The following is a 14,887-nucleotide window of genomic DNA, read 5'->3' on the forward strand; positions in this document are numbered from 1 at the left end:
TTACTTTGAAAAATCCCTGTTCATTGCAGAAACCATTTTGCGATGACCGTATTAAGTAAAAACGTATGTAAAGCAAATACTCCTCTTTATGTTACTAGAAATGTTTAATTGCACAGCAATTTAATGTATTTAAACTGTTATTCTGTAGATTTGTCCAGAAAACATAAAAATATATGTGTCTTACCTTCATACAGCCAGTCACTGAGGCCATTAAAAATAACTCCTTCTTTTCCAGAAGAGACCAGACGTATCGCACGACTCTCCATCGTTGCCTGGTAATAGATATTGTTTTCAAAAATGAAGACCTGCAAAAAACAAAAAAAACAAATCAGCTAAGACTAAAAACATCTTATATTTGCCAATTTGTTTTATTTATAGACCCATAATTGCATACATGTGGTTTTCTGATAGATTTTCATCAGATGTTTGTCAACAGAAGACCACATACATACTGTATTAACCGTTGTATTCAGTTTAGATATCCCACAATAATCAATCAACCAACCAGCCCATCATTATGTCTGCCCGTGGAAAGGAGTTTCAATATTCTTGTTCGAACTTCTACACAGTGACTCTGATACACAATTCTGCATCTGGCGTACACAATTATTTCGAGCCACTGAACATTTTTAAGAGGTCAGCACCATTTCAAAAACAATAACTATAATCTGCAGCATTTGCTAGGCTTTATACTACTTGTTCTGCCTCTCAGCATTCATGAGATAGATATATATACAGTATAATACACTGTACAAAGCAGTGTCTACGTAATAAAGTCATGTATTAGTGGTGGACCTCTTCCCTCTGGATTAGATATTCCACAACTGTGTCCCAGCATGGTGACAGGAGATCCTTATCTTGAAGTATCTCGAAGTGATATCATCATTGTAATAACTGATTTAGCCAAGGTCCTTACAACCTGTGCAGATTAGGTTTCCAGCATTTCTTAAGTCTTTTTAAGAAATGGACATAACCCCCAGTGCTTGTGTTGTATTCTTGTGAAGGATTTTCCACTGTGACCTGTTAAATTAATTTCTGAACAACTAAACAACAATTTCTGCACTTTATCAAGTCACATCCTGTCAAAAAGGCTCATTGCAGCTCTGCAGGTGATGAAGTGAGTCACCTATTTTTAATAAAGACTTTTTGAATACAAATCATTATTCCTGCTTGACTCAAATAAAGTATTCTTGTAGAAAAATAGGTAAAAGAGTGGATTATTGGAGAGAGAAAATACTTAAGTAGTAAAAAATGCTTCATATGACTGTATGTCTAAAATTCTAAAATCTAAATTTGCTACAGTATGCACTCACTTTTTAAAAAAAGTCATTTCTTTATATTTCATGATTGTATGCTATAGATTTACTTTTATGGAGCTAACTTGTTAGTTTGAAAAGTTAGGAGCCTCACTTTAAACTAATATTCACAAATAAATGTTGAGAATGAAACATATAATGGCAGAGTTTTCCACTTTTTGTGTGGACATCTTAACAGATAACAGTTAACAGCTAAGGATAAAGCAGTTTCACTTCAGTGGCAGAAATTGCTTTTAATGCAGTACTTTTAATCTCAAATCATTTAGGTTTGGCATTTTTCTTTTGCAGGCCAAATAAAGCAAAAGGTTTATTTTGGGGCAAAGTCATTTATTGAATAATGCAACACACTTGTATTGTACTGTCTCTAAAATGAAGGAAATTGTGCAGTTTAACAGCTGGTAAAAATACTTTGTTCAATAAAATGAAGCTGAAGTTAAAATATAGTTTCATTTGTATTGAAAATCACTATAAGTTCCTATGTAACAAAATTTAAAATAACATTTTCATAGTTGTTCTTTATACGATACTTATCAAAAATCACTTTGAAATCAGGATAGGTACAGTAAATGTCTAATAAAACACCAGAATGGTTTCTGGACAGAAGTAAAGAAAAAATATACTATATCATCTGCAAACTCTCTGAATACAATTTTGAAAAGAAAGAAAAGCAATCATATTTTCAAGTATGCCATTGCTTCCCACTGGTTTCTTCAGAATATGCTGGAAAGAATCAAGAAAACAATATATTGAATTCATTGACTCGATTAATGTTATTGCTCCGCTGAGAAGTTTCCTTAAAGATTAAATTAAATGTGGTACTTAAGTTTTTTTTAATTTCATGCACAATGCTCAGTGTGAGGGGAGAAAGGTGAATCCATTTATTGGTATAATACAGTACAGACAGAGAAAGAAATAAAGTGTATTGTTACAGTTTTTGGAAGTGGCTACTCGGGTATCCCAAGAATCTACAGACAATAGCCAAACGTCTAGCTAGTATCAACATTGGTAGTTCTCAGGAGCTCCAGAGCAAGAAACTGAAGTGTTTACTTGAGTCTGTGACACACTGATCAAAGGAATTGTCTGGTTTACGTCGGGTAATTGAATTCTGGGCCAAAGAGCCAGATGGTCCTAAAACTCACTTACCAGAGCCACAATGACACCAGCTAGCCTCAGGACAGCACAGCTAGCACACTCAAAATCAGAAACAACCACATCACAGCACAGATCAAAAACAACATCTCACACATTGGGACATACACACACAAACACAACATGACTGGAATGCTACAGAATCCTAAACAGACAATACATGATAGTTGAATATTTGACCAAGGTAAGGAAACAGCAAAAAGAAACCAGCAGAAAGACCCTGATGAAGTACAGGCTCAGTGACCACAATCTGGCCAGAGAAACTGGGCGACACAGGCAGACCTGGCTGCCCAGAGAGGGACAGGCTGTGTTCCCACTGCCAGTGAGGAGACATAGAGACAGAGATTCACTTCCTACTGCAATGTGACAAATATTCTGGGGTGAGGGTTAGGATTAAGGTTAGACAAGCATTCTTTCTCAGATTAACAAATCTAATCACAGAATTCCCATACCTGCCAGAATCACAACAGCTTCCAATCCTACTGGGAGAGCGGGGAGGGAACTCAGTTGAACTGGCAGTCCAGTATAGGAGCTCCTGTCACAGCCTGAGGAACAGTAAGCCTGTCTCTCAATAATGGTCTATATGATGTATGTTGTAGGTAAACCTCATATACTGTACTGTGTTTGTATTTTAAATGTCTTTAGATGTTGTATTGATTGCATATGCTTCGGCAACACAAATCTATTGGTCATGCCAATATAGCTTCTTGAATTGAAATGAAAATGATTAAGAGTCATCACCCCTGTGTCAGTGTTAACACCCCTACTCTTTTTGAGAAATGCTCTGGGATTTGTAATGACCACAGAGAGTTGGGACCTCTGTTTTACGTCACATCCGAAGGATGGCACCTTTTTACAGCATAGTGTTCCTGTCACTATACCGGGTCATTAGGACCCACACAGGCTGCAGAGTGAGCGCCCCCTACTGTCCTCAATAAGAGGATTTTGACTTAAAAAGACAGTCTAGCATGACAGTTTTTTAAATAAAAGTTTCATAGAATCTTATTAGTCAATAGATTCATCAATATATGCTTAAAATACCATTTACCTATGTTCTGAAATAAAACTATTTCAGAGCCAGAACCTATAGTCCTGTAACTGGTCTTTTTAAACATGCGACATTTCTTTTTAAAACATCCACCTGCTAATCCAGCAGCTGACATTGAATTTCCATGGCTGTTTAAGGTATGCTGCTGTTTGAACCTTGTTTTATTTGTAAGAAATTAAAGCGTATGGAGGAGAGAAGAGAGAACAAAAAGCACAGCTCTGGGGCATCAAAGCTAAAGTGACATAGGCAGTGATGTCACTGAATCAAACACAGAGACCAACACATTAATGTTTCAGTGACAGGTGATGGTTACCCCTGCTGTGATCTCTAAACCAGAGTTACTTTCATCTCCTTCAATCTCACTGACTCTTGATACAAATTAGCAGGATGAGACTTTGAGAAAAGGAATTCATTTCTAATTATTTTTTTCCTCATCATGTCTCAGAATAGGCCAGCTGATGGCTTTGTCATAGCAGTAAATTGTTAAATGCTTCATATCTGTAGTACAAACAGTTTTGATTCAGCTTTAAAGGTTTCTAAATTTATTAGCAAGTACTCTTATGGAAGAGGCACACAGATTAAGTGGTTGAACACTAACTTAAAAAAAGCATCAATATTACTGGTGTGTGTTTAATGTGGTTGCCATTATATTTTTGTATATAAATGTTATATAGTAAAAATTTTAATTTTCTCCTAATTTTCCCTTAAGTGGATTCTCTAAACCACAGAGATATTATCAGCGGAAGCTCTACTTTCTATGAGTAAAAAAATTCCTTGTATATGCTGTAAATCTACACTTACTGAAAGCAATAATAAATAAAAAATAAGTACATATGCAGACCTCCAACTTGCTTAAGGGGAGGAGATCTTTATTTAATGTAATTATGGGATACCTGATAAAGTCTTTTTGTTAGATCAGACTTCCAATTGGATCCGGACTGTTAGAGTAAAACTAATCCTTCTATCTGACGTCCCAAATTTTACATCATGTTATTGCATCCTCCTTGTTTTGGTAGGGAGTATGTTCCTCTTTTTCTGAAATTCTAGAGCTAGTGAGATCCACTCTTCACTATAGTTCCATTCATGGAACAATGATCCATCTTTGAAACTATTTGGCAAAAGTAAGGATATGGTTAACAGGTAGTAGTGCAGCACTGTGTTTTATGATATCCCATACGCTCCCCTGGCATCAGAAGACTTTTTTGGTTTTGGACATTTTATTTCTGGAACATTCCACAGCCAAGATACAGACAGTTAAAGCGGGAGTCAGTAATTATCTAAACTAAATCATTATTTTAGTTTTTATATGTACATACAGTATGTCATATGTTTTCTGTTCCTATCATTAATGTAATTATGGGCTAATTAAGTCTTTTTTCTGGATCAGATTTCCATGGGATCTGGACTGTTAAAGTAAAATGGGACTGGATCAGACCTCCAACTGGATCCGGACTGCTAGAGGAAAACCCGGACCGGATCAGTCCTCCAACTGGATCCAGATTTTTAAAAAGTAAAACCCGGACCGGATCAGTCCTCCAACTGGATCCGGATTTTTAAAAGTAAAACCCGGACCGGATCAGTCCGCCAACTGGATCCGGATTTTTTTTTTAAGTAAAACCCGGACCGGATCAGTCCTTTAACTGGATCCGGATTTTTTAAAAGTAAAACCCGGACCGGATCAGTCCTCCAACTGGATCCGGATTTTTAAAAGTAAAACCCGGACCGGATCAGTCCGCCAACTGGATCCGGATTTTTAAAAGTAAAACCCGGACCGGATCAGTCCGCCAACTGGATCCGGATTTTTTTAAAGTAAAACCCGGACCGGATCAGTCCGCCAACTGGATCCGGACTGCTAAAAGTAAAACCCGGACCGGATCAGTCCTCCAACTGGATCCGGATTTTTAAAAAGTAAAACCCGGACCGGATCAGTCCGCCAACTGGATCCGGACTGCTAAAAGTAAAACCCGGACCGGATCAGTCCTCCAACTGGATCCGGATTTTTAAAAGTAAAACCCGGACCGGATCAGTCCTTTAACTGGATCCGGATTTTTAAAAGTAAAACCCGGACCTGATCAGTCCTCCAACTGGATCCGGATTTTTAAAAGTAAAACCCGGACCGGATCAGTCCTTTAACTGGATCCGGATTTTTAAGTAAAACCCGGACCGGATCAGTCCGCCAACTGGATCCGGATTTTTTAAGTAAAACCCGGACCGGATCAGTCCTTTAACTGGATCCGGATTTTTTAAAAGTAAAACCCGGACCGGCTCAGTCCGCCAACTGGATCCGGATTTTTAAAAGTAAAACCCAGACCGGATCAGTCCGCCAACTGGATCCGGATTTTTTTTTAAGTAAAACCCGGACCGGATCAGTCCGCCAACTGGATCCGGATTTTTTAAAAGTAAAACCCGGACCGGATCAGTCCTTTAACTGGATCCGGATTTTTAAAAGTAAAACCCGGACCGGATCAGTCCGCCAACTGGATCCGGATTTTTTAAGTAAAACCCGGACCGGATCAGTCCGCCAACTGGATCCGGATTTTTTAAGTAAAACCCGGACCGGATCAGTCCGCCAACTGGATCCGGATTTTTTAAAGTAAAACCCGGACCGGATCAGTCCGCCAACTGGATCCGGACTGCTAAAAGTAAAACCCGGACCGGATCAGTCCTTTAACCGGATTCGGATTTTTAAAAGTAAAACCCGGACCGGATCAGTCCGCCAACTGGATCCGGATTTTTTAAAGTAAAACCCGGACCGGATCAGTCCTTTAACTGGATCCGGATTTCTTTAAGTAAAACCCGGACCGGATCAGTCCTCCAACTGGATCCGGACTGCTAAAAGTAAAACCCGGACCGGATCAATCCTCCAACTGGATCCGGATTTTTAAAAAGTAAAACCCGGACCGGATCAGTCCTCCAACTGGATCCGGATTTTTTAAAAGTAAAACCCGGACCGGATCAGTCCTCCAACTGGATCCGGATTTTTAAAAGTAAAACCCGGACCGGATCAGTCCTTTAACTGGATCCGGATTTCTTTAAGTAAAACCCGGACCGGATCAGACCTCCAACTGGATCCGGACTGCTAAAAGTAAAACCCGGACCGGATCAGTCCTCCAACTGGATCCGGATTTTTAAAAAGTAAAACCCGGACCGGATCAGTCCTCCAACTGGATCCGGATTTTTTAAAAGTACAATTCATGGAACAATGATCCATCTTTGAAACTATTTGGCAAAAGTAAGGATATGGTTAACAGGTAGTAGTGCAGCACTGTGTTTTATGATATCCCATACGCTCCCCTGGCATCAGAAGACTTTTTTGGTTTTGGACATTTTATTTCTGGAACATTCCACAGCCAAGATACAGACAGTTAAAGCGGGAGTCAGTAATTATCTAAACTAAATCATTATTTTAGTTTTTATATGTACATACAGTATGTCATATGTTTTCTGTTCCTATCATTAATGTAATTATGGGCTAATAAAGTCTTTTTTGTGGATCAGATTTCCATGGGATCTGGACTGTTAAAGTAAAATGGGACTGGATCAGACCTCCAACTGGATCCAGACTGCTAAAAGTAAAACCCAGACCGGATCAGTCCTCCAACTGGATCCAGATTTTTTAAAAGTAAAACCCGGACCGGATCAGTCCTCCAACTGGATCCAGATTTTTTAAAAGTAAAACCCGGACCGGATCAGTCCTCCAACTGGATCCGGATTTTTTAAAAGTAAAACCCGGACCGGATCAGTCCGCCAACTGGATCCGGATTTTTAAAAGTAAAACCCGGACCGGATCAGTCCGCCAACTGGATCCGGATTTTTTAAAAGTAAAACCCGGACCGGATCAGTCCGCCAACTGGATCCGGATTTTTAAAAGTAAAACCCGGACCGGATCAGTCCTTTAACTGGATCCGGATTTTTTAAAAGTAAAACCCGGACCGGCTCAGTCCGCAAACTGGATCCGGATTTTTAAAAGTAAAACCCGGACCGGATCAGTCCTTTAACTGGATCCGGATTTTTTAAAAGTAAAACCCGGACCGGCTCAGTCCGCCAACTGGATCCGGATTTTTAAAAGTAAAACCCGGACCGGATCAGTCCGCCAACTGGATCCGGATTTTTTAAAAGTAAAACCCGGACCGGATCAGTCCGCCAACTGGATCCGGATTTTTAAAAGTAAAACCCGGACCGGATCAGTCCGCCAACTGGATCCGGACTGCTAAAAGTAAAACCCGGACCGGATCAGTCCTCCAACTGGATCCGGATTTTTAAAAGTAAAACCCGGACCGGATCAGTCCGCCAACTGGATCCGGATTTTTAAAAGTAAAACCCGGACCGGATCAGTCCTTTAACTGGATCCGGATTTTTTAAAAGTAAAACCCGGACCGGCTCAGTCCGCCAACTGGATCCGGATTTTTAAAGTAAAACCCGGACCGGATCAGTCCTCCAACTGGATCCGGATTTTTAAAAGTAAAACCCGGACCGGATCAGTCCTTTAACTGGATCCGGATTTTTTAAAAGTAAAACCCGGACCGGGTCAGTCCGCCAACTGGATCCGGATTTTTAAAGTAAAACCCGGACCGGATCAGTCCTCCAACTGGATCCGGATTTTTTCAAAGTAAAACCCGGACCGGATCAGTCCGCCAACTGGATCCGGATTTTTTAAAGTAAAACCCGGACCGGATCAGTCCTTAAACTGGATCCAGATTTTTTAAAAGTAAAACCCGGACCGGCTCAGTCCGCCAACTGGATCCGGATTTTTTAAAGTAAAACCCGGACCGGATCAGTCCTCCAACTGGATCCGGACTGCTAAAAGTAAAACCCGGACCGGATCAGTCCTCCAACTGGATCCGGACTACTAAAAGTAAAACCCGGACCGGATCAGTCCTCCAACTGGATCCGGATTTTTTAAAAGTAAAACCCGGACCGGATCAGTCCTCCAACTGGATCCGGATTTTTTAAAAGTACAATTCATGGAACAATGATTCATCTTTGAAACTATTTGGCAAAAGTAAGGATATGGTTAACAGGTAGTAGTGCAGCACTGTGTTTTATGATATCCCATACGCTCCCCTGGCATCAGAAGACTTTTTTGGTTTTGGACATTTTATTTCTGGAACATTCCACAGCCAAGATACAGACAGTTAAAGCGGGAGTCAGTAATTATCTAAACTAAATCATTATTTTAGTTTTTATATGTACATACAGTATGTCATATGTTTTCTGTTCCTATCATTAATGTAATTATGGGCTAATAAAGTCTTTTTTTCTGGATCAGATTTCCATGGGATCTGGACTGTTAAAGTAAAATGGGACTGGATCAGACCTCCAACTGGATCCGGACTGCTAGAGGAAAACCCGGACCGGATCAGTCTTCTAACTGGAGCCGGACTGCTTAAAGTAAAACCCAGACCGGATCAGTCTTCCAACTGGAGCCGGATTTTTTAAAGTAAAACCCGGACCAGCTCAGTCTTCCAACTGGAGCCGGACTGCTTAAAGTAAAACCCGGACCAGCTCAGTCTTCCAACTGGAGCCGGATTTTTTAAAGTAAAACCCGGACCGGATCAGTCTTCCAACTGCATCCGGACTGTTAGAGTAAACTGAAGTTTCTGCTGCTTTTTGATTGCATGTTAATTAAAAATAACTGTACTTAAGAACAATAAATGCTTAAAGGACTTTTGGGGTTGTTACTGAAGTACCAACATTTACAACTTCATTTTCAGTTTAAAACTAGAATGTTTAGATGAGAAATCTAACCCTTGTATCTCTTTTTCCCCACGGTGATTAAATATTTTGCTAAATTTGAACTTTGGCAATTCCAGTTTAAAAAAAAATGGAAAAAGTTTCATTCTTCAGCAAAAATCTCAGAAAATGAAGCTGACACTGTGAAAAGTCTCTTCCTAATTTGAAATAGAATCCCATGGGAACAATTAATTTCGCCTGCTGCATACCTACAATATTAGCATCACCATGGGCCTTAGTGCACCTAAAATGTTACCCAAGTACTAGCATTAATGGTTTATTTTTAAGCATACCTGGCACAGCTGACATGTGGATTCTGACAGTAGTAATGAAGAAGTTTCAAAATGCCAACTGATCCAACTCACTCGTTTACCTCAAGCATTTTTTTAAAAGATTGCCACTTCAAGCAGCTTTGATTTTCATTACCTGTTACATTATAAAGAACTCACCTCCTGCCCTGTCTTCTCATTTCAGCTCCTTGAATCTCAGCATAACTTTATTCCTTCTTCTTTTTCTTGTTGCACACTTTCCTTTTTTTTTTGAAAAACTAACATTAAATATAAATTTCTCCAGGGATTTTACACAACAGTGAACATCTTCAACATGGTCTCCAAGACTCCTTCATTGCTAATGGTGTCATTCCTATACAGTATCACCTTCCAGGATAGTGGAATATTCCCAAAGTAAAGTATAATTATTCAGATTGACGTCAATAGACATTGAATATTGGGCATGCATCTCTAACCTTGTCATATGTAACTCACTACATTGTAACAGAATACTGTACCTACAGATGATCTGTAATATCCAATCACAATCACAACGACAAAATTAGATCACATCAAAGTCTGTGTACTGACATCAACAAAGCTTTCAATGAGGTTAAGTGACATTTGGGTAAGATTCAGAAACTGAATATTTTTGAGAAAACAAAATTGCTTAAAATTGAATTATTGCACAGAGGAATTCACATTCATAATCTTTCATGGTCACTATCCAAATTCATTTTAAGACCTACAGTATTTTCACTCATTTCCTCTGTGAAATTGGGGTCAAATTAATCACCCATTACTTCAGATAATGGGGGAAAAAAAGGAAATGAATTTAGTTGTTAAACATGTAAATCAGCATATAATAATGTAACAGTACAAGATTGTTTAGCCTGAGAGAGTGGTAATTATATTTATCCATTAGTTTACTGTATATCTTAACATCCCTATATCAGAGAAAGAAGAGCAAACTAATTTAGTTTGCATTATTACTAGTCAATTTACAAAAACAACAAAAAACTTGAAGCAAAATTTCAAAGCAAAAGACCAGGCTTCAAAGTGATCCTGGCGAACAATCTGTAAATATGAATAGTCTAGAAACAAGCATCCTTAATGTCTAGTCCTGACAGTATGAAAGGTCGTCTAATTTCAGAGTTTCATCAGACATCTGGTGCGGATTTCTTCCAACAAATAAATAAAGCTTGTGTCATCAAGTGAAAAATGAGAAGATGGGATGATATACATAACTTATTCAAAGCTGCTAGCTGTTTTTCCATTTAACATGGAGAAACATAATATCTACAGCAGAATGATGATTAAAACATACAACTCAGTCTTATTCAGGTTTTTTTAGTGGTTGACTAAATGTCACTAACACACAAATGAATGATTAAGAGAAAAAGTCTTTATTATCCCCGAGGGGGCAATTTGTTTAACAGTAGCAGCGCTGGTGTACAGATGGACAGGAAAAAAAAAACACGACAAGAACGACAACATACATACATAGGAAATCAAATGTTCAGTAACGATATGGATACAGGTATGAATGAGAACTTAAATCAATTGGTTTTGGAGTTGGGAAGTCAGTATCTGCATTCTAATTTATACAACCATTTTCTAACTGCTTCCTCCAATTCAGGGTCCCGGGGCCCAGAGTCTATCCCACTAAGCAACAGGTGCGAGGCAGGATACATGGGGAGAACTTACAAACTCCACACAGATACTGCAGCACCCAAGTCTGGGATTAAACTCAGGGCCTTGCAGCACTGTTACCACAGTACCACCATGCTGTTCATAACTAATTAATACAACCACAACATGGAGTATCATGCAGTTCCTATTAAAAGTATATACAGACCAATGGAAGGAACAAATAAAGTTTTTTTTTTTACTGTTACTTTAGGTATCTGAACTTATCGCATTTATTGACGCATTAATTTAATATGAGTAACCTCCATGCTCAAGTACAAACGCAAATTAAAATAATTCGTTTTGTTTACATTTGCAATGGCTCTTGGTGGTATACTGTAAGTTGCAGCCTGATTTAAGAGTCAGAAGCAACACAGATGGTGATGTAAAAATATATAATGGGCTGTACGTGTCAATCTTTCACAATTCACAATTGCCCAATTCCGTGAGACACCCCCGTTATGTCTGAAAGCACACCAGTTGAGAAATTTCATAGCTTTGTGATGGGAGCATCATCTAAGAAAAACATCTGCCTCAGTTTAATTAGGCAGTTCTCAAACATACAGTACTTCCTGAGGAGGAGAGTATGAAATGTAGCTTCATAGTGTTACAATGTACTGTAAACATGTGCCACTGAATATAAAAACCAGATATGTCTACTTATACTTTGATGAGAAGCATGTATGTTGTACAAATGGGGATTTTTGTAATGTTTTTGAAAGGTAAGGGTTGTCTTTCAGCAGTGACTATCCCAAAGATAATCTGCTTCATATCTAAAGTAGATGCTTTTATTTGATGTCAGTTTAGTTTTCTTTGTCCACAAAATCACCATTCTTTAATTTTCTAATAAAGTACTTTTGTCATCTTACATAGTTACCCCTAATTGTAGGGGTAATGAATGAAAAAGTATGCTTTCACCTTCAAAAGAAGTCACATTTACAGTCCAATTTGGAAGCACAGCCACTCAGATAATAATCCAAACCTCATCAACTAAATACAAGCAAGCAACTGCTGCACCTAATGGAGTTCTGGGCAGTTTCTGGATAACTTGTCGGCTTGCAATTATGAAAAATGATGTTCAGCATCAAAGTCTGGCTTTATTTGTTGCGTTACTCTGATGTGAAATTAACTTGACTACAATCAAAGGAATCTAAAACTGGCTACACCATCCCCATCTATCACGTACTTGGATACGCTTTCGAAAAGCAGTCCCACAGATCTGGCTTTTCGAATTGGAGACTCCAAATGTACTTTTTTTTTTTTTACCACTGCTACCCACAGATAGAAATATACAGTACATTGTGGGTAATTGTTTTGCAAAGTAATTTAAGATGTACTTCACCTTACTAATGACACAGAAATGACATAATTTAGCAGTGTCGATTTGAGAAATAGGTGCAGTATAAGCTTTTGGTCAGAGCTCAATTACGACAGAGGGCGAGAAAGGATTACCCACCAGACTGTTCAGAGTTATATTCCCTAGAAAGTTAGTAAAACGTGTGACCTTAACTGTCTTTGCTTAGTACAGGACACTAATTTGATTAAGTTTGTAGGTCACTGATGCACTCAACAGCCTCCCCAAGTTGTTCAGAGAAAGCAGCTAAATCCCTGCATTTTATTACCCACTGTAGTATAAGCCAAGGACCGTACCTTCACTTTTCTTGTGCATGATTACAAAAGAAGGAGAGGGTATCTACAGAAGTTTAAACAGGGTCAAGTGTGAAAGAGAAGGAGCAGGAGAAGAAGGGCATTTACAGTATATCCATAGGAAAGATGTGTGACCGAGAGGGAACATACACGGACAGGAAGAAGTGCACAACAGCACTGAACATTAATTGCCTTACTGCAAAAGTGTCTTGGGCACAAAAAGAGGTTGTGGAAGTGGATACTGCTCATGTGACGACTGCAGGAGGAGGTATAATATAAATTCTCCAACTCACTGACTGTGAGAAATAGCACAGTTCACAACCAAGTTCAAAAAACTAAACGGCCTGCTCTATTTTTGCGTGCTGCTACAGTATGTAGAGAAAGAGAGGAGGTACGGGCCCCTAAGAAAATGAGTAAAGCACAAATCCTTCTGATGATTTAAGAACACAAAGGTTACAGGCAAGAGGAAACCACTCAGCCCATCTACTCCATTGGGTAGTTATCAGCTAAGCAAACCAGGGATCTCGAATCTCATGTCAACCATGGTGAACCTACTGTAGTACATTTTCATTCTTTACTTTCAAATGATCAATATCCAATCTGTATCTGAAACAGAAGTCTGTTTTGTTTTGTGCAATTACTATTGCTATTACAGCCGCACAGCTGGTCTATAAATGATAGGCCTCTGATATTTTTTATACAATCAAGAAGATTTCAGCCTTGATTACAGATGTATGGAGGGAATGACAAAGCTGTTCAGAAAAAAAGAAACTTCAACCCACAGAATTGATAAAGACATCAAACCAACCTATGGAGAACAATTTGACCTTTGAATTGGTGCAGAAAAATAAAAAAAACACATTTGAAATAGCTGGTGCATCTGCTGAATGTAAATACATCACACATATGCCTTCTACACTGCATTTCTACAAGAAAAGTACAGTGAGAATTATTTACGATAGTAGATGCATTTCAAATAATGGAATATACATTTTTTACGATCTTAGATTACATTAATATCTGCTTATGTAATCCGTTAACAGATATAAAACAAAATGAATCTAAAACTATGAGCAAATCTATTCTATTTGAGGATTTACTTTTATTAATCAATTCTTAAAATTTACAATAAATGAATGTTATTTTACAGTGAAGCACCCGCATAACCTTTCTGAAACTAGTTCTACAGGTGTAAGGTTTTCCTTTCAAAGATCTGCACCTTCTTAATGGCAGAAACACAATGAAATATTATATGAAGTGGATTCGCCTTCAATTATTATTCAACAAAAATGTACTCGTATTTATTCATCCAGTAAAAAATTACAATTAAACAGACCCTAAAGGACCCGGCAACCACAACACTGTTCAAAACACAGGTATCACAATCCACCTCGATGTTAGTACAAGTGATTATACCCTGAAGTAGCATGAAACAAACACATTCCAAATTAACAGTAGTCAACTAAAATGTTGATACAGAACACTCCATGCAAATTGAACTTTTAGTGACCTAATGGTACTTGGTAAACCGAGCAAGTAATATCTGCTACAGCTTTCTTAGTTTGCAATTCCCAGTTTCCTTAATACTTATTTACAACGCACTAGGGATATCATTTCACACTTGGACGGGTACCACGCCAATGATATTGCTTAAGGTATGCAACAAAAGAATGCTGATGGAGGTTTTCATTTATTACTGAGCTACTGACACGGCACAAGGCATGTTTATGGAGATAAGAAAAAACCCTTCGGGCTAAATTGTTATTAGAATTAGAATATACTGAAAATTGCACATGATTGTCTAGAGAAGCACCTCAAACTAGAACGGTGTTGACAGTGGTAGAATTATAATCTCTTTCAGTCAGTGGGGGAAAAAAAAGGACTTTGTATGAGAAAGATTTGTCTTTTTGTTAGAATACTCTACGGACTGTTCAAACCATTTGATGTACTTCTGCTATAACACACCAGGAGAAGATGAAGCCAGTTGTTAATCAAATGATAAAGGTCACTGAATATGAGGTTTGTATTTTTATTAG

At 38.5% G+C, this 14,887-nt stretch overlaps 1 protein-coding gene across 4 annotated transcripts in view; it reads right to left on the minus strand.

Annotated features, from left to right (window-relative positions):
- The window catches only part of LOC148657503 (A-type potassium channel modulatory protein DPP6-like), a 305,728-nt gene that overhangs the window by 47,911 nt on the left and 242,930 nt on the right, over window positions 1–14,887 (minus strand). For all 4 annotated transcript variants that reach the window (XM_088643867.1, XM_088643869.1, XM_088643866.1 and 1 more), the window contains exon 8: window positions 185–305. In XM_088643867.1, coding sequence (XP_088499993.1) covers window positions 185–305 — 121 coding nt within the window. The remainder of the gene's footprint in view (window positions 1–184; window positions 306–14,887) is intronic.

This window comes from Lepisosteus platostomus, chromosome 8, assembly GCF_059453375.1.
Source record: "Lepisosteus platostomus isolate fLepPlt1 chromosome 8, fLepPlt1.hap1, whole genome shotgun sequence".
Lineage (NCBI taxonomy): Eukaryota > Metazoa > Chordata > Actinopteri > Semionotiformes > Lepisosteidae > Lepisosteus > Lepisosteus platostomus.